The sequence below is a fragment of the Octodon degus genome, unplaced genomic scaffold (genome assembly GCF_000260255.1).
Source record: "Octodon degus isolate 3935 unplaced genomic scaffold, OctDeg1.0 scaffold00102, whole genome shotgun sequence".
Taxonomy (NCBI): Eukaryota; Metazoa; Chordata; class Mammalia; order Rodentia; family Octodontidae; genus Octodon; species Octodon degus.
This window is the reverse complement of record NW_004524678.1, coordinates 1,913,896-1,940,886: the sequence shown is the minus strand read 5'-3', so window position 1 is coordinate 1,940,886 and position 26,991 is coordinate 1,913,896. Positions and strand designations below refer to the sequence as shown.

The window sequence follows — 26,991 nt, the reverse complement described above, 5'->3', positions numbered from 1 at the left end:
GCATGTGGTGCTGGGGGATTGAACCGCGGTCCCTGATGCTTTTGCTAAGCTTGTTCTAAGTAGGTGCTTTAGACCACTGAGCCATCTCTCCAGCCCCAAATATTCATTCTCTACAATGCCATCCTATATGTATTCTTTTATAACTATTCTTATGTGTTGGCTCGGTCTTTTAAATAAGTTGAAAACTTCTTGAAGGTAGAAACTGTCTTTTTTTCTGAAAACTGCCTAGGCACAATAACATCGAAGAGTCAAGGCTTTATCACCTAAGTAAGGAGAAAATTTAGTTGGAAAAGCTATTTTCCTTGCAAATTAATGAAATGCAAAATTTCTGAGGCTTAAAAATAAAAGATTTTTAAAATCTTTGTAAATATATAAATTTGAGGGTTCCCCCCCAAAAGTTAGTTTTTTGGGATTGAAAATTGTGGTTTTGGGATGGCAGATGTTCTTTTCTTCAGATAAGTCTAATCTTCAAACGCACTACAAAATTTCCCATACTCTTCGAAGTCAAATGTCACATCTTAACACACAGCAAATGACTAAAAATTTTAACAGTGTATTTAAGCAGAAGTTAATCTATAATCTCCAATTAATTAGTAACAAAGCATAAGTTGGGTGTGGTGGCACGCAGGTGTACTCCCAGCAGTTGGGAGGCTGAGGCAGGATGACTGAAGTGAGTTCTAGGCCAGCCTGAACTACACGGTGAGACCCTGTCTTGAACCCCACCCCCCTGAAAAAAAAATTTCAGAAAACAAAAACAAAAAAACAAAGCATGCTCAATCTTTGCCTATCAGTCACAGTATATTTTTTTAAAAAAAATCAATTTTCTTCAGAAAACTGCAAAGAATCAACTTTGAAAGATTACAATGCAAAAATGTTTTGAGTTTCATAATACTGCTATTACTAAGATGGTACTCTGCTACTCTAGGCTGGTATCTTACAATTGACATACACATTCACACTCAAAGACATACTAAAAACCTAACACAAATGAAACAGGCTCTTATATCAGACTCACTTAAGAAAAGTGTCATTTGAGAAAACCAGAGAATCTGCTTATACTTAACACTGAGGGAGCAGAAGTAAAAAGGACACATTTCAGTTTAATTTTGTAGTAGATAAGCTTCCCAACAGGGGATTTAGAGAGGAAACAGAGCTAAGGATTAACTCACCAAAGTGAGTTAACAAATTGAGAAATATGTTTTGAATAGACATAAGAAGGGGAGCAACCTATTACATTTTATATATTCATCCCCTTCCTCCTCTAAGGTTTTGATTTTTTCTCATTCACTAAGAGTACAGAATGTGGGTGGCTAACCTGGGTTTCGTAAGGTGAATTACCATATTAGAGGCAGAAGGCAAGAGGAAAAAAATTTTAAATTTTTCCCAATGGCAATAAAATTATTCTATACAAGTTCATCATTCAAATACTATGAAGTTGATTTGAGGTTATTCTGATGGTAGTGATGAGTGATTATAAACTATTACACCAACTAAGAGAAAATCACTATGTAAAACTGGCTAGCTATCCTCTTAACAAAAGTGAAGTATCCATTTCTATGGCAACTACAGCGATTATATTTAAAATTCCAGCAGAATCATAGACAAATATTCCTACATGAATGTTAGATTTAACTGCCAATTCACTCTGAAGTCACAACTTTCTTCATTTATAGGCTTTTAACCAAGTAGATGCAAAAGATATTTCAATGTGATATACGGAAACTCTCCCTGGCTCGTGACCAGTGCGTACATATGCGTACATCCCTGTGTGTTCAGGGATGAGGATGGTAAAAGCCAAAAGGGAGAAGAAAACAGCTCACTGAAGAAGAAAGTCTTCAGCCAATATAAAGCGCGTTTTGCCATTAGGTGTTACGTAAACAATTACTTACAACCACGTAATTTGTATTTTCAAGGTGCATATGTTATCTGATCAATATTGGGATTTTTTGCCTTCCAAACACTTTATGAGAGGAAGGAGAAAAATCACTCCATTTGAGTTTTACTTCAGGAGGCTGAGAAACCTCCCAGATAAAGGCAAGCATGGATGAAGAAACGGTTTTCGATTAAAATACATTTTAAAGCGGTAGCTATACATTGTAATCTACCTGTACATTTTGTACTCACCAGAATAGTTGATCCCACTGCCTGCAGTAAATGGAACAATAGAAGTATTTTTAACTTTACCACATATTTTCAATTTTACTCAGACATATAACGAAAACATGGCAATTGTATAATACTTTTAACTACTGCAAACATATTCAAAGATTGAAAAGGAAATGTAAAAAGCAGACTGTTTGAAATTAAAAACGGATTATTGTCCTTAGATAGATAGCTAAGAGATACACAAAGGTAATTAATTATTTTAATTTAAGGAAAAGCAACATTTAAGCATTAACAAAATAGTTCTTTTGATATAATGAGAGGGAATTTTTGCTAAGCAAGTTTTTGGTGAGATCAGTTTCCTTTGGTAACTACAAAACTGCCCAAAAGCCTAACTCAGGGATTACAGTACACCTGTGCATTCATAATAAACAGCGCCAGTATCATGCAGTACAACATACATAGTAAGCAAGATAAAAATTTAGACAGTTTTAAAATTAAAATAATTTAGTATTTTCCAAAACCGAATTTTAGGGCTGGGTATATAATCCAGTGAAAGCGCACTTGTCCAGCATGTATGAAGCCCTGGGTTCTATCCCCAGCACTTTATCTAAATATTCTAATTCTATGAATTGTAATCCTTCCCAATTACCATTACCACACCTAAGAACTTTACACCCTATGAACAATTTTACTCTGCTTACAGAATAAATGTATCCATTAGTCTTACCATCTTTTCCGTCTATGGATTTTGACATTTCAATATCAAAATTTTCCTGCATCTGCCGACCTTTGAAACGACTGAGATGTTCTTGCTCAATTAAATTACTTTCTTCTTCTTCCAGAGGCTGCCAGGTACCATCAATAAACCACTGGCCGCGCATCACTGGTATTTTATCAGCCTCTGGAAAGAGAAACCACAGTCATACACTGTAGGATTCCACCTCTCGAAGACCAGCACAGTAGCTACAGCCCTCCGCTTTGGTGCTGCCGTCACAAAACCAGACTTCCATAACTCAAAATGATGTCAAGTCTTTAGCAAATTTCAGGCCAGGGTATATCTTTTTGTATTAGCATAAAAATTTACATAAAACTTTTATTTTATGTTTGAAGAGTAGATGAACAGTTATCTATATAATTTAGGTCCTAAAAGGGGCTTAGATAAGTTTCATACAGTTTTCTTGAAGTTGCAAAGTCTTAGAAAATATTGATTTAAAATCCCAGAATATTTAGAAACTGCATGTTTGGCAGTGGTATGCAGCACTTTTTAGGGCTGTCTCAGAGGTTATAAACTCCAGTTAGTATACAGCAATACACTACAGATTAAATTTCTCATCTATTTTGGGAAAAAAAAATTTCTTGAAAAACTATTATTTCCCCTGAGAACACTGTTCATTGATTACTTAGACCACGTCTATTGGCTATCTTGAATTATTAAATTTTTTTCTAAATACAGCAAAAATAAAATCATATAAATATAAAGCATAATAAACAGTAAACCTACCTATGTAGGAAGCTGGTGATTTAATCACATAAAGGGAAATTATTTCAAGTTAATTTAAAACACAGTATTTGTACACACATATTAGGAAATATCCTATGGACAAAGAGAACAATAAACATCTTAAAACTTTTTGTAACAACCATACTGTTAGTAATAATACTGGTAATAGCTAATTTGAAACTTCAGGTTAATAGCATTAGGAACTTAGAATATTAGCATAAAAGATGTAAGAAAAGTATAAATCTCAATGAGGAACGTTGGTATGAGCTAAAGATTGTCTCTTTGAAAATTGACTGATAACTGTTTTGCCAATCTGAATAAGGAATGTCTAGCTGATTGGCTTGGCATAACTCTGGGCATGGCTGAGCTACAGATAGATTTAATGAAGAGGGAAGACCCACCCTGGATCTAAACGACACCAACCAATAGGCTTGTAGCCTGGATGGAATAAAAAGGGAAAGGAGGAAGGCCTGCTTGTTTCTTTGTAGTCTTCGCCACTGCCTTTGGACGTCTGTCTCCAGGCTTCTACGGCAGGCTCTTCAGCCTTCCCAGTGAGCCTCTTGAGTCTCAGTCAGTCACACTCTCCATCGCCTGATACAGACCCACATGGGGCTCTGCAGTGAGCTCCAGGCCTTTCATGTTTTACCGGATCCTTTAGCCCTCCACTGCACAAATATCCCTTTGGGATTCTTCCACTGTGATTCTGTAGGCAACCACTGTAAGTCTATCTTGTGAATATATATGATACGTATTAAATCTGTTCTTGTAGTGAATACTGACAATCATCCAGCTATGAAGGTGTGGCAACAACAACAAACTGATCATAAGCATGCACTCCTAACATAAGGACTGCGGCCTCTAAACATTGTCTACGAAGAATCCAAGACTCCTTGATGAAACTGCTTATCGAGGTTTGGCTTGGGATATGTATATTTTCTATACTTTTTGTACATACTTGCCTATACAGCATCCTGAGAACAATTCTGCTCTGCTAAGTGTCTGATGTTATTAGTGCATATATTAAAAAATATTTTAACTTCATTGTGAATTATGGCTTTTGCCATTGTATGTACACTGCGTTACTTTTTTTCCCTTGGCCTACATCTTACTTTGCCCATCGAGATTGCAACCTGTGAGTCCTACTGTTTACATATGCCTATGGTAGCTTTGTATATCCCTTTATTTTTATGTTTTGAATTACTGTTATCTTACAGGTCTTCTGTATATAGCACAGAATTGGATTTTGCATTATGAAGCCATCTGAAAATCAATTTCTTCTAAATCAACCTGACATAACTGGTATTACTTTGTTCTTCGATTACCCCAGCTTATTACTCATACTTTTTTTTTTTTCCATCTGTATGGTATTTTTACTTTTCTTTTTTGGTACTTTCTTTTGGTACTTAGGATGATCTGCCCTTCTCTGTTCCAGTGAGGTTGTATGTATGTGTGTATGTGTGTATACCTTAGTGTACCCTAAATCTCCTCTGCTTTTTACTATTTGGTCTGTATTTCGGTACCAGGGATTGAACTCAGGACCTTGCATTTGCCAGGCCTGCACTTATTCCACTGAGCTATCTCCCAGGCCTTAGTCTGCACATTTAAAATGATGCCCTATGACTCCCATTTATTATCTGTAAAACAGAACTATTTCCCATCAGAGTATGTAGCAATCACACTCACGACTGTTTTAGTCTTGGGTCTACATTTAAACATGGTGAATTTACACTAAGTATTTTCCTAGTTGTATGACTGGAACTTGGCCACTAAATGACTGTCTGTTTCCTTCTGACACTGTTTTCTTTTTTCTTCTTTCTACATCTTGTTTTTATTCTCCTGCTGTTTTCCTTCTCATCAATGGACTTTATTTGAATTTACTCTTAGATAACCTGTGATTAGTGTGTTATTTGTGAAATGCTGTTGTCTTTTTCAATTTATTTCCTGAGTTCAATCAAATCTTAGTACCATTTTTTGCTTTGTTTTAAAATTTGGGATTTCTGCTTTTAAGTATTTTCATTCTTAATTGGGTACAACCATCTGATAGCATTTTCCCCTTACTCTTTCTAAGAGAATACTAATTTAAATAGTTTAAAGACTTTCAATCTCTTTCTAGACTATAAAGCTAGATCTGACCATGTGATTGAATTTGAGTTGCAGAACATGGCAGGAATTACTGGGCAGCATACTTCCAAAATCTTCCTCCTTTCTTTTCTGCTACCTGCATGCCCTGAACTCCTGAAGTTCTCCTGAACCAGGTCACTTCCAAAGGATGGCACTTCCTGATGGCATGAAGGGAGGAAGTCCTGTTTCTGCTCATGCAGGTGCTGCCACGTGGCCCTGGACTTTGAAGGGCACGTCTCTTTGATGCGGACAGAAGTAGGCTCATTTGTGTTTAAAGTATGATTATTTTGGCTTCTTTATTTTGTATTGCAGAATCTAATGCTCTCTTATATAAAGCTGCATGTATGTAGTTTTAAATGTCACCTCATCTTGCAGTCACAGAATGGCAAGATCTGGCCACATCTACTACACCATGAACCATGCAGAAAGAAACCAGAGGAAAACAGTGTACAGGGCTAACAGACATAAAGACCATATTAGAATTAAAGTATTACGTTTTAAAAAACACTTACTGAAATTAGTCAATTTAAACATAAAAGACTGGCACTTATCCCTGCTACCTGCCTATCAAAGTAACTGTCATTATCTAATTATAACTGACAAAAGATGAAAGAAAAGCCTTTATTAGAATAAAGAAAAGAATGGGGTTCCTCTTGACTGCAAAATAATTCCAAGGTGTACTGTCCACTGTGAACATTTCATTTTCAAATGGTTGAGTGGATCTCTCAAGCATAGATAGGAAAATTTGTACTAAAGATATTTATGTATAAAAAGCTACACTTAACACCACAGAGAACTACTACGAGACTTCTAGTCCCCTCCCACCAGCGGGCCCCCCTCAAATGCATGATCCTCCTGCTTCAGCCTCTCAAACAGCTGGGATTACACGAGTGTGCTACATACCTGGCTCTAATGATCTGTTTCTAAGTCATTTATATTCATATACCTTACAGTATATGATATGTCCAGAGAAAAAGTCTTAAGGTCCTTTTCCCCTAGCTTAATCACGTCCCTATGATAGCTTTTCCTACATAGGGTTCTAGACATGCTTATTGTTCACCACTGTAGAAACTCAGGAGGTAAAGCTGACCACAGCTCACCTGAAGAGAAAGAAGCCACACAATAAGGGAAAAGAGGGATGGTGGAGTATTACACTGCGGGGAAGAAGAAACCAGCAAGGATTAGAAATGAGAAATGTTGAAGACACAAGAAAAGAGAGGAGATACAAAAGACAAAAAGAAAATGAAGGTGGAGAATTAAGGACCATGATGTCACTCACTGTTAAATTTTGCTGTAAGTCTATATCCAAGACCTCTGAATATACTTCTTACAGAATCAATGCTATGTAAGTGCTAAGTCTCAGATGAACCTCATTCAGATGAGCCTTTCTTAAACCATTCTATACTTAAAAGTGCTAATGCACTGTTTCCCCCAAGCCATCCTTCACGATGTATTTTTTTAAAATTTTATTTATTTATTTATTTATGTGTGTGTGTGTGTGTGTGTGACCAGCTCAGCCCACCAGGGGGGGGGCTGGCTGGCATGTGGTGCTGGGTGATTGAACCGCGGTCCCTGTGCTTTGCTAAGCTTGTTCTAAATAGGTGCTTTAGGCCACTGAGCCATCTCACCAGCCCCACGATGTATTCTTAAAGGAAAATGCACCTTGGACTATAATTTAGGCCCCCAGATATTCACTTCTCCATTTGGGCAGAAACTATATCATATATATATATATATATATATATATATATCCAATTGTTAAATAGCAGCTAAGACTGGGAAGGTAATGGCTGTCAGTGAGTGTCCTTTGTTGATACCGCCCAGGCATCCAGGTTCTAAGAGACATTTGATTCCCTTGGGTCTGTGGACTTTTCTGAATAGTCAGGTAAAAGCTCTTAGGTATTAGTTAACAGAGAGTAGGTAATGTGCTATTTTGATAATTATGTTTAAATTTGGGTACCAAAAAAAGTATATTAGACCTTAAGAATTTTCACCTCAATGGCTGATATGTTATAGTTACTTTATAGAAATGTAAAGTCTATCAGAATATAGTTATTCCAATACAAAATTCCTTTGCTTGATATCCCCATTAGAATTTGTGTACTACCATGATATGCTGCTTATTGAAGTGTGGTATTCTAGATAATTATGATGTGCCAAAAACTAGCTGTTGGCTGGGGAGATAGCTCAGTGGCTGGAGTGCCTGCCTGGCAAGCGCAAGGTCCTGAGTTCAATTCCCGGGACCAAAAATAAAATACAATTAAAAAAAAAAAAAGCTACCTGTCCAACCATTAAAGCATAAAACTTTCTAAAGATTTAACACTTCCCTTAGTAAACAGAATACCTTAAAGATAATTTCACACTTTAAGAAACATCTTTTAGCCTTAATTTACTGCAACATGGAAACTTGTTTTGGAAGCTACACATCCTGCAGTGGGAGCGGAGTAATGCCGGCTAAGTCGCCACTGCCCGTGCCGCTCGGAGGAAGACAGGTAGTTACACAGGCTGGTCCAACCCAAATGAAGGCAGGAAAAGTTACCACAGCAGAGTCTATGAAAATAGCTCAATCTCCAGGGATTTTCTTAGCAGAAATAAAACCACTCACTATGGTTACTATAATTTTTACATGCTCTCCAGGTCTTTGACAGCGAACACATTTTATATGTTATCAATCTGTTTGCCTAATGCCTAGCTTTGTATCTACTGTTTTTTACTCTTCCTTGTTATTCAGTAATATGTGGATTAATCTCCACATTTTTTTTTTTGTGGAACCAGGGATTGAACTCAGACCCTTGCACTTGCCAGGGAAGCACTTATTCTACTGAGCCATCTCCCTGGCCCCTTCCACAATTCTTTACTATCACAGGATGCTGGCAGGCCTCCTGGATACCGATCATTAATCCCTGCTGGACTCTCACTGTGTGCATGCTACTCACAGCACTGAAAAAATTCTTTTTTTTTTCATAATTTTATTGAGAAACAAATAGCAATGAGACAGTTTCAAACCAAATTGGTTTCAATAAACACATTGCATACATTCTTCCTAGTGGTTATTTGCTGTACAATGAAAAAATTCTGAAGAGCACCTGAATTAGAGAAGATAACTAGAGTCACTTGACAGAGAAACACAGATGAATTTAAATTCCCACTATAAAACTAATAGCTTAGAATACGTAAGTTATTTATTGGCTACAGGGCCTCACTATGCAGTTCTGACTCATAGTGATCCTCCTGTCCAGCCTCCCCAGCACTAGGATTACAGGTGTGCACCACCACACCCGGTCTTGGTGGCTAGCTCAGCATGCCTCGGGGGTGGGGCCTGTGTGGCCTGTGGTGCTGGGGATTGAACCCCAGTCCCTGAGCTTGCCTAAGCAGGCGCTTAGTCTGTCGAGCTATCTCCCCAGCCCCTGCATACGTTATTTTAAATACATATGGCCACTCTGTTTTCTTAAAAAAGCACCTTTTACAATATATCTATATCTATATCTATGTATTAAATGCAATTTATATATATAATATTCAATTAAAATAAAAATGTGGGTCAAGGATATGCGTATGTCATAGCGTCACTGCCTCTCTGCTCCAAACCCACCTGTGTGTGCTCTACAACAGAGCTGGACTCAACATCTCTCTCTGGCCTGCTGTTCCAAAGCCCAACTTTGCCAGGAGGCGAAGCTGGAAGGGTGTGGAAGAGGAGAGCTTGCTCCGACTGGTCCCAGTGTGCTCACCTCGTCAGGTTCCGGCGGGGTGCCCGTCTCGCTTTTCAGCAGGTGCTGACAGGAGTGGCATCTCTCACGGGCAGCTTCCCCTGGCACTCATGCAGTGGAATGCCACCTGCGAGGCACCCCCGTGGAAAGCTGCCCCCCACACATCCAGGAGCAGGTTTCCAGCAGTCCCGATGGGACAGAACTTTAGAACTACTGCTGTTCTCCTCAACCCGCCAGAACCCCAGCCTTGACTGCAAAGGCGCTGGTCCTTGTGCTCTAGCTCGGCTTACGCGGGGGCCACTAGCCTGCTGTTTCTATAATCTTTTCACAGCTCGCTTCTCTATTATTGTGTTCTTCTCTCACAGCCCTTAGTGCCACTTTCTCTGCTAAAATTAGGAAGTGGTTTCTGTCTCCTCTCTGGATTTTGATAAAACAAGAGCTTTTCAAGGAAGAAGAAACCCAAATAATTAACCTGTAGTGTAAAATATGCTCAGATTTATTGGTAATCAGAGAGAGAGAGAGAGAGAGAGAGAGAGAGAGAGAGAGAGAGAGAGACACACACACAGGGACTTTGAAAGACCTCCATTCCTTAGATGTGTAATCTAGAGAAATTCTGGCAGACACACACACACACACACACACACACACACACACAATTTGTAGTAGTAAAAAAACTGGGGATGACTTAAATGCCCAAAGAGGAAAATAAGCTGTGGCATATTTATGCAACAGATTAACACTACGCACACTAAAAACAAACCGCTGAAAGTTATGTGTGTGAGCACAGACAAATTTTAAAAAGCAATCAAAACACAAACTGCAGAAAGATATAAACAGAATGCCACTGTATAAATAAAGTTAAAATGAGCAAAACAAAAAGGCAATGAGAATAATAACCTTAAAAATATAAAGAAATAAACATCAGCATTAAAATAGTGGATTGAGAAAAAGGGAATGGAAGGGTGTCACAGGACATTTTAATTGTACCTGTGAAGTTCAGATTAGATGAAGGGGCTATTATTTATTGGTTATGTTACTTATCCTTCTTATGGTTTTGAAATACAATTAAATAAATTGACAGTACTTGAATGACAAAATAAAAATATTGAAAAATTAAGTGTTTAACTGAAAGAAAGTAAATTAGGAACTATATATCAAAATATTGCCTTACATTAGAATACTTGAATACTTACTTACTAGACAGAATCTGTAATCTGGAGGAACAATGCAGGACAAAAGTAACCAAAAAATCATTGTCTTAGTTATTTGGCTTAGCTGCAGTGTTATTACTGTGAAGTTAGATTAGTAGTTAATAATTATACAGACTTCTATCTTAGGAAAGAAATACTCCTCAAAATACACACTGTAGAATACTAAATTATGCTTAGATTAACATCAATAGTATCTACCCCTGACCAAGTTTAAGTACACTTCATAGGGGTAAGAAATTCTTGGACAATGTAACTATACCCAGAACTTTTTGATTCAAGAAATAAGAGCCAGTAGAGTTTTCAGGCCTGCACGCACGCTCCTCTGCAGTGTAGCTGTGCAGTAACTTGGTTTACTACCCAGAACTTAAGTTTGCGAGGGCTGCCATAACCAAATACTACCAGCTGGGTGGCTTCACAGAAATTTAATTTTTCACAGTTGGAGCCTAGAAATCTAGGGTCAAGGAGTTAGCGGCTCTGGGTTCTCGCCAAGTCTCTGCTGGGCTTGCAATAGTCACCTTCCTGCTCCATTCTCACATGGTGTTTCTTCTCTGGCTGCCCAAGTTTCCTCCCTTCTGCATACAGGAGCCAGACTGCATTCAGGCAGCTGAGGACCCAATCCCAGCAGCTCCTGGAACTTCCCGAGGTGTTGGCAGCTAGGGCTCCAACACACCAGGCATCTTGGAGCACACAATCTACTGCACCACAGTCCTCTCAAGATTTTATTACATGATCCTCTGAGGCAATCACACTACACTCTCAAATTTTAATTTGTAGAAGGCATGTTTTAATGCTTTTAGTAATCCCTTTTATTTCAATTTAATTTTTTTTTTTTTTTTTTTTTTTTTGTGGAACCGGGGATTGAACTCAGGCCCTTGCACTTGCCAGGGAAGCACTTATTCTACTGAGCTATCTCCTCGGCCCTTATTTCAATGTGGAGAACAGATTTTAATCATAAAGTGTTTATGTTAAACTTTCAAGTTTAATGGAAGTAAGCAACATAGAAATTTACATGTTTATGGAAAAATTCTAGATACTTGGCTAAACTTTAAAAAATGTGAATACAATCTGAACAGAGATGAGTAACTTTTGTGCTAGAAGCTGCAGTACACAACATTAAGTAGACATTCGATTTATTTATTTATTTATTTATTTATGTGTGTGTGTGTGTGTGTGTGTGTGTGTGTGGCCAGCTCAGCCCACCAGGGGGTGGGGCAGGCGGGCCTGGGGGATCGAACCGTGGTCCCTGTGCTTTGCCAAGCTTGTACCAAGTAGGTGCTTTAGACCACTGAGCCATCTCACCAGCCCTACACATTCGATTTTAATGTTAATATTAGCTCAGTGCAGACGATCAAGACAACACTGACGTTACCACTCTAACAGACGAGTCACTGTGTCTGCAGCTACACTGCTAATTCAAACTACAAAAACGTTTTAATGTTATTGGAGCTTTCAGAATCAATCAGCAGTGTCATTCAATTTTTTTTTTTTTTTTTTTGAGACAGGGTGTCACTATGTATTGCAGGCCAACTTTGAACTGGCTTTTGTATCCCTAGCAGCCTTGAACTCACAGTGAGATCCTTACAGGCATGTGCCACACCCCTGGGCTCAAACTTTTCTTTTTACTCAGATTTTTTTTTTTTTTTTTTTGTGGCAGAACTGGGGATTCAACTCAGGGCTTTGTGCTTGCCCGGGAAGCGCTCATTCCACTGAGCCATCTCCGTGGCTGAGATTTTCCCAGTGTTAACCCTGTGCTTTCCAAACCTGACTGAGCAGCACAAGCACTCAAGGAATTACATCAAAAGACTTCAGATGCTTTCCTACACAGATTAATAAGTTAGTCTCTGGAGACAGGGTCCAGGAATATATACTTTGTAAGAAGTTCTTCAGGTTACTCATTATAAAGTAAATACTCCTAAGTGACCATGGGTTCCCAGTAAGTTAGTTATTCAAAATTTGATCAACCACCAAAATAAAAAAACATTTTCAGCCTCGTTTCATATATGCACATTTACATATCATATCCATATTCTAAAATGTATTATTTGTTGTAAGAATTGGAATAGAAAAACTGAAAGAATGGAAAAGAAAGTAAATATAAGCTCAGCTATTTCCATGAGATCGTCTGAAATCCAGTGCTTACACAGTGCTTCACCTCAGAGCCCACTGGTTTAAGTCACCCAGATTGCGGCGTCTGAATCCCAGCACTGTTTTTCTCAGCTCTAGACCTATACTCTCACCTGCCCTCTGGATGCTTGCTTCTACCCGGCTATGCAGCAGGAGCCCTAATAACTTTTACGTCACAATGAACTTTTAGCTTTCCTCTGCCCCCCCCAAGGTGGGGCTGGGTTCAAAATCTATTCTCCCAAGATTCGAACAAGTTAAAACCCATGAGAGGTAAACTGGACTACACATTCTCGTACTCATAGCCACCCATTCTAGACATTCTACATCCCTAACATGTTCCTTTGCCCCTCCAGCACTCACTCAAAGAATGTCACCCCAGACTCAGACCCTGTCTCACTTGGAATTCTGGACTAACCCGAAGGCTGTCTCCATCATAAGCTAACTTTTTCTAGTTTTTTATTTATTATATACACTGCTACCAAACTGGGAACCAAACTGCAAACTGACCAAGCTACTTTCCCACTTTATACCACAGAACAGCTCATTCTAACAAGGCAAAATTTAAATTCTCAGCAGGAAAACTCATGCAATCTGGGCTCCATCTACCTAGTTTTCTTCTTCTACATTTTTCTACCTTATTCCCAATGCTCCTAACCAAATAGAACCTCTTTCATGGCTCTAAGACTTTAACTATGTCATTCCTTCTGCCTATTACATTCTTCTTCTACAGCTCAAATCCAGCATAAATTTCTCAGAAAAGATTTTACTCCAGGTTGAAGTGTCCATTCCCCTCTCTCTTGCCAGTAGACACTAGAGAAAATTTCCTGAATTAAAGTAATTCACATTTAATAATTACTGAGAATAGAATAATTCACATTACAACTTCTAGGAAGAACTTTTAGGAAGATGGCAAACATCAAAATGTCAAAATAGAGGACTAACTATAAATGAAACATAATCACCTCAAAATTTAGGCTCTAAATTGAGTACAAACCAAAAGAAAAACTAAAACCATTGTTTAGAAAAGAGGAGCAGGGTAGAAAGAAAGCAAACAATCATGTAGTCAAATTTTACAATGCTAATAGGTACAGATGCAAAAGTTTCCACAATTTGAGTTATCTGTAGGAAAAGGGATGTACCTTGCGACCAGAATGTCAACTGAAATAAACGTGACACACAAGCTTCAGCATCCCATGGTCTCTCTTAAATGAGAAACCCAAAGAAAAAGCTAAACACAACCCAAGAGAAGTCAGTCAACAGTAAGACTCAGAAGTAACAGAAATGGTAAAATTGGCAGAAAACATTAAAAATAACTATTACAATCCCTAGACCCAAGAAGATAAAGGAAAATATGAATAAGATCAGAAAGGAAATAAGACACAGAAATATGCATAAACTGAACTTCCAGTATAAGAAATGAAAAAAAAAATGAGACTGATATTAGATTAGATGCTGCAGAACTCAGCGAGGTTCTTTATGTTTACATTATAGAAATGGGATATATTCACTCAAAAATGAAGCAAAATAAAATATTTAAAAGAAACACACATACAGAGAAAAGGAAAAAAACAAAAAACCAAACCCACAGAGCTGTGGTGTGATATGGTGTCCAACAAATGGTGAAAGGTAAATAGAAAAATAAATGTGGAGAAAAAGTCAAACATTTTACAGATTTCATGAAAACTATAAACCCACACACCTCTCCTAGAATCTCAACAAATCCCATGCAGATAAACTGAGGCAAGACACAACATAATAAAATTTCCAAGTCATTTAAAAAATAGGGAGAGCTCTAAACACCTAGAAGAACAAATATGAAAACAATAAACTTTTATCAGAATATAGACAAATGAGGATCACTATGAACCTAATCTGTGTAGTAAGACATTGTAGACCCTAATCTAAAAATACAAAAAAAAAAAAAAGGACTCACAAAGGTGTCAGTTCCTTAGGAGAGGAATTGAGAACCAGTGAGTATTACCCATACTTTCTTCTACCCACTACTCTAACTGAAGTTCCAGAGAGCACATCCTCCATGATCCTGTGCCCCTGTGTGAGCCTATTGTGGGCTGGATATCCCTTTTAATCCATAATAAACATGTACAATGAACAATAAATATATTTTGTGTTAAAGCCCTTTAAAAAAAAAAAAGAATATACACGAATGAAAGACAATGCAGTAGCATGTTTAAAGTTCTTTTTTTTTTTTTTTTTTTTTGCGGAACTGGGGATTGAACTCAGGCCCTTGCGCTTGCCAGGGAAGCATTTATTCCACTGAGCCATCTCCCCGGCCCCTTAAAGTTCTGAAGGAAAGAAAAATTTCAACCTCAGATTACATAACTCGCACAAACACCTTTCAGAAATGTAGTGAAATCGTTTTTTAAACAAACATCACTTTAGACAGGTCTAAGAAACTGGCCATGGTGGTGCATGCCTATAATCTCAGCACTGAGCCCAATCTGTGTAGTGAGACTCTGTGCTAAATACATAAAAACAAAACAAAACCAAGATCTAAGGCTGTATGCAGAAAGGTGAAAGATCATTCCTACCCTTAAAACAAGAAAACTTTTTCATTTATGAAACTCTACTTTTTCTAGAGCCCTTCACACAGTTGAAGCCATGGGGCAACTAACTAATACAATGTCTAAGGAGGCTAGGGAGGAAGCATTTGCTCACTGGGGATGGGGTAGGAGATTTGAGCTAAATATTGCAACTGCTAAGGCCAAGTGTGGGCTAGACTGAGAGTGTAGAGCTCCTAGAGATTCAGATATGAAGAGAAATTGTACTCCCGGCAGGTTCTTCACAAATTAGGGGATCATAAGAAAGGCGGGAACGGCAGCAGACCTGAGCACCTGCACTGTGCTGCAGAACCTGCCCAGAACCGAGGAACAACAGAGCACTAAGGAGGAAGAACAGGGATGCAACAAAGATACCAAGTGATGGAGTCAAGGCTAGTTCTCCCAGAACCTGCTGCAATGTGACCTTGGACTGGCCAACTGTTGGTAAATCTGTTTAGATTTAGAACAATGGAGGTGATCCTATGGCACGTGTGTTATTTTTCTTCTAAGACAAAAGATACCAACATGAGTTTTTTTTTTCTAAACTACAGTCTCATTATCATGTTTAACTGCAGTGTTGGCACTTTGCAATAACTGAGGCTTGGGTTAGTTTGGGCACCTGTAAAGGATTTGCCATCACTGATTTAGAATGTTTCCTGGAACCCTCGTGTACTTAGAGGCAGGGGGTTTGGAAGGCAATTATATGAGGGAAGTGACTAAGATTATGGTACTGGGAGTGGGGTCATGGCCACGTCTGTACTTGATCATGTACTTCAGGGTCTTTGGAAGTGGTATATAGGAAGACTGAAAAAGTCTGGAAATGCAGGGAAATATTACTCTGTATTACACAATATGGCATTATACAGCCCTATTATGCTGTAGACTGTGCTTAATAAGACACACTGGTCAGGGGTCAGAAGAATGCTGACAGTAAAAACCAGGCTCAAGAGGTCTCAGCAGGGAACAAATTGATCTGGTGAGGCAAACTTCAAGATAACCCTATGTTTAGGTTGTAGCATGGGTACTGCCTGCTGCTTTTAGCAAAATCTACATTGAGGATCAGTTGCAAATGGCAGAATTAAATGACTTTAAAAGCTTATGGTTTTGTCCAGAAGGAAGTGCCTGCAAAGTTGGGGCCATGTAGACATGGCTACACTGAAGTGCAAAGTCAAGTCCTTTGCACAGGGACAATAGGAAAGGTGCCTCAAGATCCCATCTTTTATAGGCTTAAAGGTACAAAATTGTAAAGCTTGATTTTGAGAAGAGAGTCCCTGGGCCCACTGCTCTGTAAGTAGGCTGGCTTCCCAGGATTCATTCACAGTGCTCAGCCATCCGGGCACTTAAGAGGCCTCTCCAGTCAAGATCCAAGGAGGCCTGTGCACTGCTTGCACTGACCAGAGACCTTGGTATCATCCATATGGTGCTAGTTGTTTAGGTATACTGGATGCAGAAGTTGTGGGGTCAAAGAGGCTTCCACTCGGATTTCAGAAGGGCTGGGAGGCTAGATGACAGGGCCCTCAGAGAGCCATGTGTGAAGCTCTAAGAGTGAGGCCAACTGTGCACTGGAGATCCTAAGATCTTGTCATGAAAATGAGCAAAGCCATCCCAAGAGATGCTAGGAGGGTCACAACCAGCAATACCATAGAGGCAAGGATACTTACAGCTTTTGGAACTCATATCTTGCCACAACTTGCCCTGGGTGCTAGACATGGAGCTACAGGATTTAACTTCTGCTCTATAGGGTTTCAGTCTTGCTTTGATCTAATTCCTTTCTATCCTCCTGTTTCTTTAAAATGGACTTATTTATCCTGTGCCATTGTACATTGGCAGTATTTAACCTTTTTTGAATTTTACAGCGACTCACAGCTAACGGTTTACTTTGAGTCTCAGGAGACTCTGAACTTGGACTCTTCAGAGATGGACTAAAGGTATGCTGGATAGCGATGTACATGAATATTTTCAGGGTCAAGGTGGAATGTTCTAGCTTAGTTCTAGACTATTCCCTAAAACTCTCATGAGCTCAGGGGTAGGGCTTTTGGAAGGTGACTGAGTCATGGGGCCTTATGTTCATCAATGAATACATCTACTGATGAGTTTAGCAGCTAAGTGTGCTGTTCAGATGCGGGGCCTGGCTGTAAGGGGCAAGTAACTGGGGGCAAGATCTGAAAGGTTTTATCTTCCCCTCTTCTCTTTCTGCTTTCTGGCTACCACGACATATGTAGCTTTTAATGCCCAGGTTCTTCCATCATAAAGTTTCTGCCATATAGCCAGATAATCATTAGCCAAAATAAACTTCTCCTCCTTTAAATTGTGGGTGTCAGTTATCTTGTCCCAGTGACACACAAAGTGACTAAGACACCAACATATGCCCTGTAATCAGAACTTCTTAGGATATCAAAAAGGATCAAATCTCTAGTGAGATCTGAGCATTTGCAGTCTTAACAGTCTCCCCAATTGTCAGGCTCAATGAAATATACACACTACCAGTCTAAGACAAGATGCCCTTAGAAAGAAACACAACTGGTTAATTCAGAACCTGAAGTGTTGGGCTAGCCACATAGCTCAGCGGGAAAAGTGCCTGCTTAGGCAGAGTGCAGCAGCCAGGGTTCAATCTCCAGTGTGCCATGCCAGCTCTGTCCCCAGGGTGCGACTGAGATTGGGCATGGTGGCACACGCCTGTAATCCCAGCACTTGGGAGACTCAAAACAGGAGAATCACTATGAGTCCAGTCTACATACTGAGAACTTGCAGATCCTGTACTGAATACATTAAAAAAAAGAAGAAAGAAAGAAAGAAAAGAAACAAGTGTTTTTCAATGTCTTCATCTTCATTTGGTTCAGTCTCAAGACTACAGGACTAACGGCCCTTAAGTGTGGCATTTCATTGTAATTCTCAGACCCTGCAGGTGATTAAACAAGTTATGAGCACATGGAAAGAGTATGTGCATATGCACCCGTGTATATGGTCATTACGTTTGGGCCAACGTAGCTCTGGTAGAGTCTCAACTTTCTACCCTTCTTTTTCATAAGTAAAACAGGCCTATCACATCATGTTTAACTTCTAGAAAATAAGGTTTCTAGTTCTAGAAAATAACACTGTGCTAAATACTTTATGTATACATATACATTTCAATTTTATCTTACTAGTAATACTGTATCATCTTGATAATACCTCTGTGAAGCAAGAATTATCTTTATCTACGAAGAAGAAAGTAGGCCGAGAGATTATCCCTTGTTCACAATCAGGGAGCGAGCTACATAAAGTGAAGATTCAAAGAGAGGCCACATAGCCTTTACTGCCAAAGCTGGGGAGAGGATGGCTTCCTCAAAACCCTGGACTAAGGCTAGACTAGAGATTATTTTAAGTAGGTATTCTAGAAGATCCAACAGCATAGCTGCCATTCCTATTACTGCTAGCTGAACAGCAGGTCAGTTAAGAGGAACCCTTAGTTTGCAGGCTGAGGTCTCCTACACTGCGAGACTTTGTTGTGGGTCACTTTTCCCTTGCCAGCATGGCAGAAAACCAAGAACTACTGGCTCTGCCTCAATTGAAAACTGAGCAGCCTTTTAGAAAACTGTAAAGTTCCCAATTGTACCAAAAATCTTGGTAGGTGGTAGAGATGATCTAAACGAGCTTTGGGAATAGTCTGTACCTCCCACATTTGTTGACAAAAATCTACATACAAAAAAAAAAAAAAAGATACTCAAGAGTTTAGAATGCTTCTATGGAAATGAATTCTTCTTTCCACAGGCAGTAGATGTGTGAGGGAGTAACTGGGCCAAGCAGGAAGACTAAAAACAGTACAGCCTGAGAGACAGGCAAGAATCACAAGGGCAGATGACAACACTAGGGGCCCCTGGGCTCTGCCTGCTTGAGAAGCTCTTACCAAGACAGCAGGCAAGGAAATCTGACATCAGGAAAGACCACAAACCAAAACAAGAGATCTAACAATATCAAGTAGGGTGTAAGTGGGGAGGAACAGAAAAGGCAGAATAACAGACAAAGTTATATAGAACATTCTGTTCACTGTGTGATTTAAGATCTTTAAATATTTTAAGTTATTTCTTAAAATAATTCTAGAAGGTAGGTACCAGTGTACATTGTACATCCACATTTTTTTTCAGAAAAAAACTAAGAGAATTTAATTTGCCTAAGGCCACACAGATACTTGAAGGCACAGATGGGATTTGAGTCCAGTCGGCACCAGCGGCACCAGTGGTCCTTCACTTTCTTACCCACTATGCAATGCTGCCATCTAGAAAAGCCAGTTAGAACTAAAATGCAGAGAAAAAAATTGATTAAGTTATGATACGGTGAAAAGATCTGAAAACAAACGTTACATGTGGCCTGTCTTGTTCTCTGATATGTTGCAGTTCTTTCCATGCAAAAATCTGAAATAAGTCTCATCCCGCATTCCAGGATTGGGGCATTTACTGTAGGTAGTGTTACATCTCCCCAACAAGTGTAGCAGCGTAACAGAATGTAGTTGACACAAAATAATGCAGAGTTTAAGCAGTAAACAGCTTAAAGAACACACAGCCACTGTACCTAGGCATATATCCTACAATACAGAGTCCTCTCAAAAATGTACAATTATCAACAGATGGTGTTATGCTCCTTTGGGGGGACTCTAGAGGATGTCATATATCACAGGAAGCCCACTATAGTATTGGCCCTTAGAGAAGAAATTGAAAATGCATGTGCAGCAGCCTCACTGACCAAGGTTGCCCAAGCAGCAGTTTGTCATACTAATAAATGTCTGGAAGCCAAAGGCCACCACTTTGAGCACCTCCTGTAATTGTAGAGGCCAAAGGTAACTTGTATTAATGTCATGAAGTCTTAATAAATTTAGTATTAGAATACTAATACAAGCTTTTCTTTTCCTGTTGCATACAATTTTAAAGTATCTTTTTTTTCCTAGTACAAGGCAGAGAGCAGAACATGATTATGTTGCGCTAATTTTAAATAGGAGACATCTCAGTATTTGGCTTTATAGAAAGAATGTCGAGGAATGTAAACATTGCTGATAAACCTTGCAGACAGGTACTTTGCTCTCATTTAACACTAGCAATGCAGAAAAGCTTCACTTCAGCAGGGGCGGCCATGCTGGAAGAGGAAGTGCCACAGGCAGTGGTCAGTCAGCTGTCTCGCTTGGAGCGCGCCCACCAATCTCTGTTACTCTGAAGGAGGCTCTCTTTCTGACCATTGCCTTCTGGCTCAAAGCAAAGACTCTACTTTCCACTTTACAAACAAACTTGAAGGGACATTAAGATACACACCAGCTGTTGAAATGTAGATTCCCTGACAGTGTAGGTGAGTAAATCAGGTGGACACAGGTTAGTGTGGGGCCTAGCTACAAACAATTTTATAGAATGAGAGATGGGTTCAATCAATAAAATAGGAACCAGAGCTCATCCTTAGGAATAAGTGACAAAATGTAAGGGTGGGACAGCATTAAAGTGTGTTGTCCTTACTGTGCAGAAGCATTTCCAATTCTGCTCCCTATTATCATCTCACGTAACTGCACAGCAAATACCATGGCGCCTGAATTAGAAATCTTCAGTTTTTGCGTAGTTCTTCCCTTTCTCTGTTCCACGTCACCTGCCTCGAGAGCTAGTCTGTATCACAGCTCAGAATACGGTGCACTGCGAAGCAGCCAAAGGGATACTAGTAATACATTTCTAGTCTCATAGTTAAATTTACATCTGAGCACACAAACATTTGACCTACAACTATTTGGAAATGGTAGCCACCATCCAGATAGAATTTATGAGTATTTCATTAAGACTGCCAGATATTGTATCTAAAGTCTTGGGCTATAGAAAGTCAACAATAATGTAATTTCCAAAGGCTAGTCTGGCCCCTAACAATTAATTCAACAGACTAACTTAAAAAACAATAATCATAAACATTATTTAGGTAAAGTTTAATGTAAAAAGTAGGATAACTATTAATAAATATGCAATTTATTCTTGATAGCAATCTGGTAAGAAAGAGAAGCACTATATAAGAATTACTTCCACATTATCTTATTAATTTTTCTGTATTTCTCTTTTTAGTATTTTAGTAAGGGTCTACAGGGTCTCGCTACATAGACTGGACTCACACTGATTCTCTGTTTTCAGCCTCCCAAGAGCTGGGATTACAGGCACGCGCCACCATGTCAGCATGCCCTGGGAGCGGGCCGGCATGGCAAGCTGGGGTTTGGCCAGCCCTGTATTTCTTGCTTAGCACAAGCTATTTGTACTTTTTACCATATTAAATTTCAAATGTTCTCCAATGCAGGAGTATCAAAAAATACGTATATTATGCATTTCATTCGTTTACAAATACAAAATCAAAATAATAGTATAGGAACACAGTAACGGTAGAAAACATTTTTCTTTTATTCCACCTTTTAACGACCTTTTAGGAATGTATGAGCAAAAAAAAAAAAAAAAAAAAAAAAGATGGGACTGCGTATGTATAGTTTTTATTAGTGTTATTAGCTTTTTTTTTTGGTTAACATGTACAGTTTAAATTCCATCCTATTCATGGTAAAATAAAGATCTTACATCAGATTCTCCAACTGTGAGAAATTCTAAAACTATCTCCTAATCTCCGATAACCTTCATTTGAGGCTTCCTGTCACAGGTCACCATTTTCTTTTCCTCTGGCCTTCTCCCAGCATCCACCTCCTTGGTATCCATTATTCTCGGTGAGTCTTTAACTGGCACATCCAGACTTGACTTGTTCTCTACAAAAAAGGACTGGCCGGAGGGTTCCAGACATCAAAGATGCCAGCAAAACACAAAACATGGGAGATGGGGAGATAAAAAGACCAGGAAATAAAGCTTGGGAGAAGGAAGGGAACACAAGGTTTCTTTATGACAAAATATGGGCCGGGGAAATGGCTCAGCACCTTAGCACCTGCCTGGTAAGCACAAGGTCCTGAGTTCAGTCCCCGATTCCAACAAAAACTAAAAACAAAACAGAATAAGAGGGGGGGAAAAAAGACGGGGCTGACATAGGAAAAAAAAAAAAAAAAACTATACCAAGTACTATAAACATTTACAGCATTATTATATTAAAGCCACATACTAACAAGGTGGGTCAACTGATGATACCAGATCAGTTTTTAAACTTATGGCACCTGGCAAAGAGAAAGAGACATCTCTGATGCCCTCGACAGGCAGGCCAAGGCCTGGGCTCCACGTGCACCATTAGCCATTCACATCCTTGTGCTGTCTCAGTAGGCTCTGAAAAATGCACTGTAAGGCAGCCTTGGTCTGAGATGCGGAGGGTTCTCGCGTGGCTCCTGCCAGCTTCTAAATAAACTGAGCACTCAGAATTCCAATGCAGCCCAAGGCTACCCTCCAGTCAGGGCTAGTGATGGATGACGCCGTTAAGAGAGATGAAAGTCTCCAATAACAATTTTTAGGTCAGGAATATTAACAGTTGGCCTGTTCTTCTTAAATTCAGCTTGACTAGAGACAGAAACTAATGAAAAAAAAAGGGTATCTTTCATTCCCTTGGGCTATATGATCCTCTCCTGACGCCCTATGTCACGTATAGGATTGTTATCTCCATTGCTGTTGCTGTTTTGGTTTGGTTTGGTTTTGGCAATAATGGGGAATTGAACCTAAGGTCCCAGGTGTGCAAGGTGAGCCAAGTGCTCTGTCAGTAAACTGTATCCCCAGTTCATGCTTGCATAAATAACATGCTTACATTAATAAATACTGCACATTTGAGGCAGAAGTTCTAGTTTTTCTATCTCTTTTTGTTGGAAATATAATTTCCCATTGATTTCATTATGTCACAAAGACAGCTGGTTAATTTGTAAAGTATCTGAAACTGAAAATGGTTTAAAACTATAATGTAAGTAGGCCTTATGAGAATGGGGAAGAGGAAACACTTGTGGTTTATATCAAAAATTTGGTCAATAAAAATTTGTATTGAATTGATCAATGAGGGAAAATTACACACTATCTCATATACACTGCACACACCAAGGCCATCCAAATTGCTGAGACTATTCCAACCTCATGAGCTCCATGATTTGCCACACATCCTCCCAGCAGCTATTACTAAGCCCTCTGCTTGCTTTCTTTCCACAGGTATTTACCAATTCTTTCAACTCACAAGCCTATTACCAACAAACAGTGAGCACTCAACCGTTTTGCTCTGGTTAACCTTATAAATCTTTATGTAATCTAAGAAGAACGTCCATAGTTTCTTTTTAATCTACACAGGTAATACTGAGTACCATGCACTAATTACTGTTCTAAACATGTTTCATGTAATAATGCCCAAAACACGCCTATGGAGTGAACACAAGTGGCTTAGGAGGAACCTGAGCGTGGGTTATTTGCTGCTACTCAGCAACGGTCAATTGTTATCTAAAAGGCCCACAGGCAGCCAGAAGAATATCTAAACGTGATAAAATAAAAAATAAATGTCTACAATTAATTTTTTCATATGCAGTAATACTGACTTCCATCTATATAAGAATAGTGTTTTGGTTTTTTTTTTTTTTGGGATTCATCTATGCACAACAGTTCAAATTTTATCTGTGAGTAAAATTTAAAAAAAAAAGTAAATTAATACTTTTTTAGGCCAGGCAGAGCTCACTCATTTACCTTGATATCCTGATGCAGTGGGCTGAATTAGGCCACAAAAATCTATGAACTCCTGCTACCAAGCCACTTGGTGGACTTTCTTTTTAAACCTTTCATTATCACTATTCAGAAAATTTCCAAAAGGATAAAAAAAGAAAAGCAATATGGTCAAAAGCTGCAGAGTACTGTAAGAGTTCCACCATTTGAAAAAAGAATGAAGAGCCCACAAGGAGTGAAAACTTACATCGTCCACAGAGACCTGAGGAATCAATTAAAACAAAGTTCCACAGGATTTGGGGTGAAATGGAAAATTTTAGAATACCACAAAATACGTTTTCATTGAATGGTACCCCTGGACACCAACAGAACTGTACACAAAGAAAATGCTAAGATGGAGAAAAACAGGTACTGCTCTCATATAAACAAAGTAATTTATAAGGTACACTTGGCCTTACAGTTACCTGCTTTAGGAACCAAGACTGGAGAGGCCTAACTCCGCTTTATCTCTGGTTCACCTTCGCAGGCCTCCCCCGTGTCTTCACCACACAGTACCCTAATGATCTTTTCTTGCTCGTTCTCCAGGCTCACCTTTGCCAGGCGTTACTCTCACCTACTCATAACAGACAACCTTCCAATGGCTCTCTGCTACTCAAAATGGAGCTGGAACTCCTGAACACTACACAACCACCCAGATGGGCCACGCAGGGGCTTCCATCCCAGATCAGCCCTCAGCCCTCATGCCTGCTTCCCAGTGGTGGTCAAATCCCAAACCCGTCAGTGTGTCCTGGCTCCTGCGGGTGCAGCCTTCATTTCCTCATAACGCCACCCAGGCTTCGCACGCGCCCCCGTGTCCTTGCATATGGCACCCATCTAGGTGGAATGCCCTTCTAAGTCCCTGCTTCCTCTGCCTGGTTAAACTAATCCTTTAGGACTCAGTCTTACATTGTGTGGGAAGCTGCCCTAAAGCCCTCATCCTCGGATGGGTCAGAAGCTTTTGGACACTGCACTAATGTCATGAATTGTTTTATCACTTTCTAGCTGAGTGACCTTGAACAAGTTCATTAATTTCACTGGATCCATTGCTTCATGTCATGAAAGCACTACCTTGCTACCACAGTGAAATAAATATGCATCATATATTAAAAATATAAAAGAACACCCAGTATTCTAGGTGACTATGCTTCAGTTCAATCTAAGGTAAGAGTCTTCATCCAATCCTATTTCCAGCCTCCTCTTCAAGGGATTCCTGCATTTTTACCTTGCTTTCTCTTCTACTAAGTCCTTGTGCTTCTATCTTCAAGAAAAAAAAAAAAAATCTACACTAATGTTTAGGTCATTTAAAGAAAACACTAAGTAGGGAGCTACTAAACAAAGACTTCTTTTTCTACCTTTCCCAGTGCCTTTATCATTTAGTAAATACGAAAGCACTGAAGAGGGGAAAACAAGCATACACTCTCCTTAATAAGCTTATAGCCAAAAGGAATGAGTGATGTAACAGATTCCACACGAATCTGGCCTTAAAAAATGCTTAAAAATGCTTTTCTTGTCATCTTCAAGTGCAATAAATTTCCTGCTATTCCATGTGATGATTTGGCACATGTTCTAATTAATATTGTAACAGGAGAACCACTGAAGTGATTCAGTTCATGATTATGGAGTAGCTAGTATATTCGGCCTTACCAGAATACAAAGATAAAGGTGATGGACTCTGCTCACCAGCCACTAAATATGTCCAAGAATGCTAAGCTATCACTGCACTTATTACTACAAAGCAGACAGCCTGGAGGACCTAAAGGGAGTGACAATTAACAAAGGCATGAGTTAGGACCCCTTAGTGGCCAACAGCTTCCATTAATATTGTGTATCTGGTAAATACTACATATGTACTATCTGTTGTATGCAATATAAGGTATCTGCCATCGCCTTCCTCCAAACCTTGGCTGTGTTGTTGTGAGTGTGAGCACACACTCATCACACCTATGTGCTCAGAAGCACTGTTCCAGGCCCTGTAAAGGTACACTTTCTCCTTTTCAAAATCCCTGTTTTACAGATGAGGAACAAGGTTTGTTATTTTCCAATACTAAGAGTTAAAAATAAAAACACTTACATATAAATAAGGACCTAAGAGAAAAACTGCGTATCCTCAGGGCACGCGGTCCCACCTGACCCAAATGCTTCCCGCAGCGCTTTCCACCTCTCCGGGGCGCACCCATCGGGAACACATCGCCTCTCCTTTCCCGCCAGGGATTAATTTTCTTTTCCTGAGTCCAAAACTGAAGTGTTGAGTCTCCTGCGGATCCCCTCAAACCAACCCTCTCCAGAGAGCATCACGCTGCTACTTAAGTCACCGGCGATTCGGGGTACAGTGGAGCGAACGAGATCCCTCTCGACTGGGGATCCGTTCCTGGGTCACCTCCAGGGATGGCAGCTACGCTTGGCTCGCCCGGGGCGCCACCCCAGCGGAATCCGGTCCTGCCCATCCCAGGCAGCCTGGGCTCTTCTCCTTCCCCACGCACCTTCCGCAGTCCCCAGCCTGCCCGACCCCAGCCGGCCACTTACGGTTCCAGTACACCGGGTAGCATTCCCCCTGGGTCACATCCACCTCGTAGAGGCCACCGCGCACGCACACCGGCTCGATGTGCACCAGCCCCTCGGCGTCGGGCTCGCGCCCGGCCGCGCGCGGGCAGAAGCAGGCGCGGTCCCCGTCGTCGTCGTCGGCCTCCTCGGCAGAGCGCTCGGGGACGGCCGGGCCGCACGCGCGGTCGTCGTCGCGGGCTCGGGCACCGGGCACCGGCAGCAGCGTCCGGAAGGCGAGCTCGATGCGCAGCGAGTCGTAGCCGATGAAAGGCTTCCAGGTCTTCTTGTCCTCCCGGTAGAACCAGCGCACCTCCTCAGGGCCCAGCTCCGCCACCACTTCGTAGCGGTGCCGGACGGCCGGGGCTCCGGGCCGGGCGCGCTTCCTCTCCCCCGGGCCGGCGCCCGCCGCGCCACCCCCCGAGTTCGTGGGCAGCAGCGCGGGCGACGGCGGCGGGTGCAGCGACGAGGAGCTGCCGCCGCCGCCGCCGC

General features: G+C 40.3%; 1 protein-coding gene across 1 annotated transcript in view; it reads right to left on the bottom strand.

Moving 5' to 3' along the window:
* The window catches only part of Ddhd1 (DDHD domain containing 1), a 73,906-nt gene extending 47,353 nt beyond the window's left edge, over nt 1-26,553 (bottom strand). Inside the window, exons 1-3 of the mRNA XM_023723743.1 lie at nt 26,485-26,553; nt 2,834-3,007; nt 2,125-2,145 (exon numbers count right to left, since the gene is read on the bottom strand). Of these exons, the coding sequence (XP_023579511.1) occupies nt 2,125-2,145; nt 2,834-2,987 (175 nt within the window). The 5' untranslated portion in view covers nt 2,988-3,007; nt 26,485-26,553. The remainder of the gene's footprint in view (nt 1-2,124; nt 2,146-2,833; nt 3,008-26,484) is intronic.
* Between the last annotated feature and the right edge of the window lie 438 nt (nt 26,554-26,991).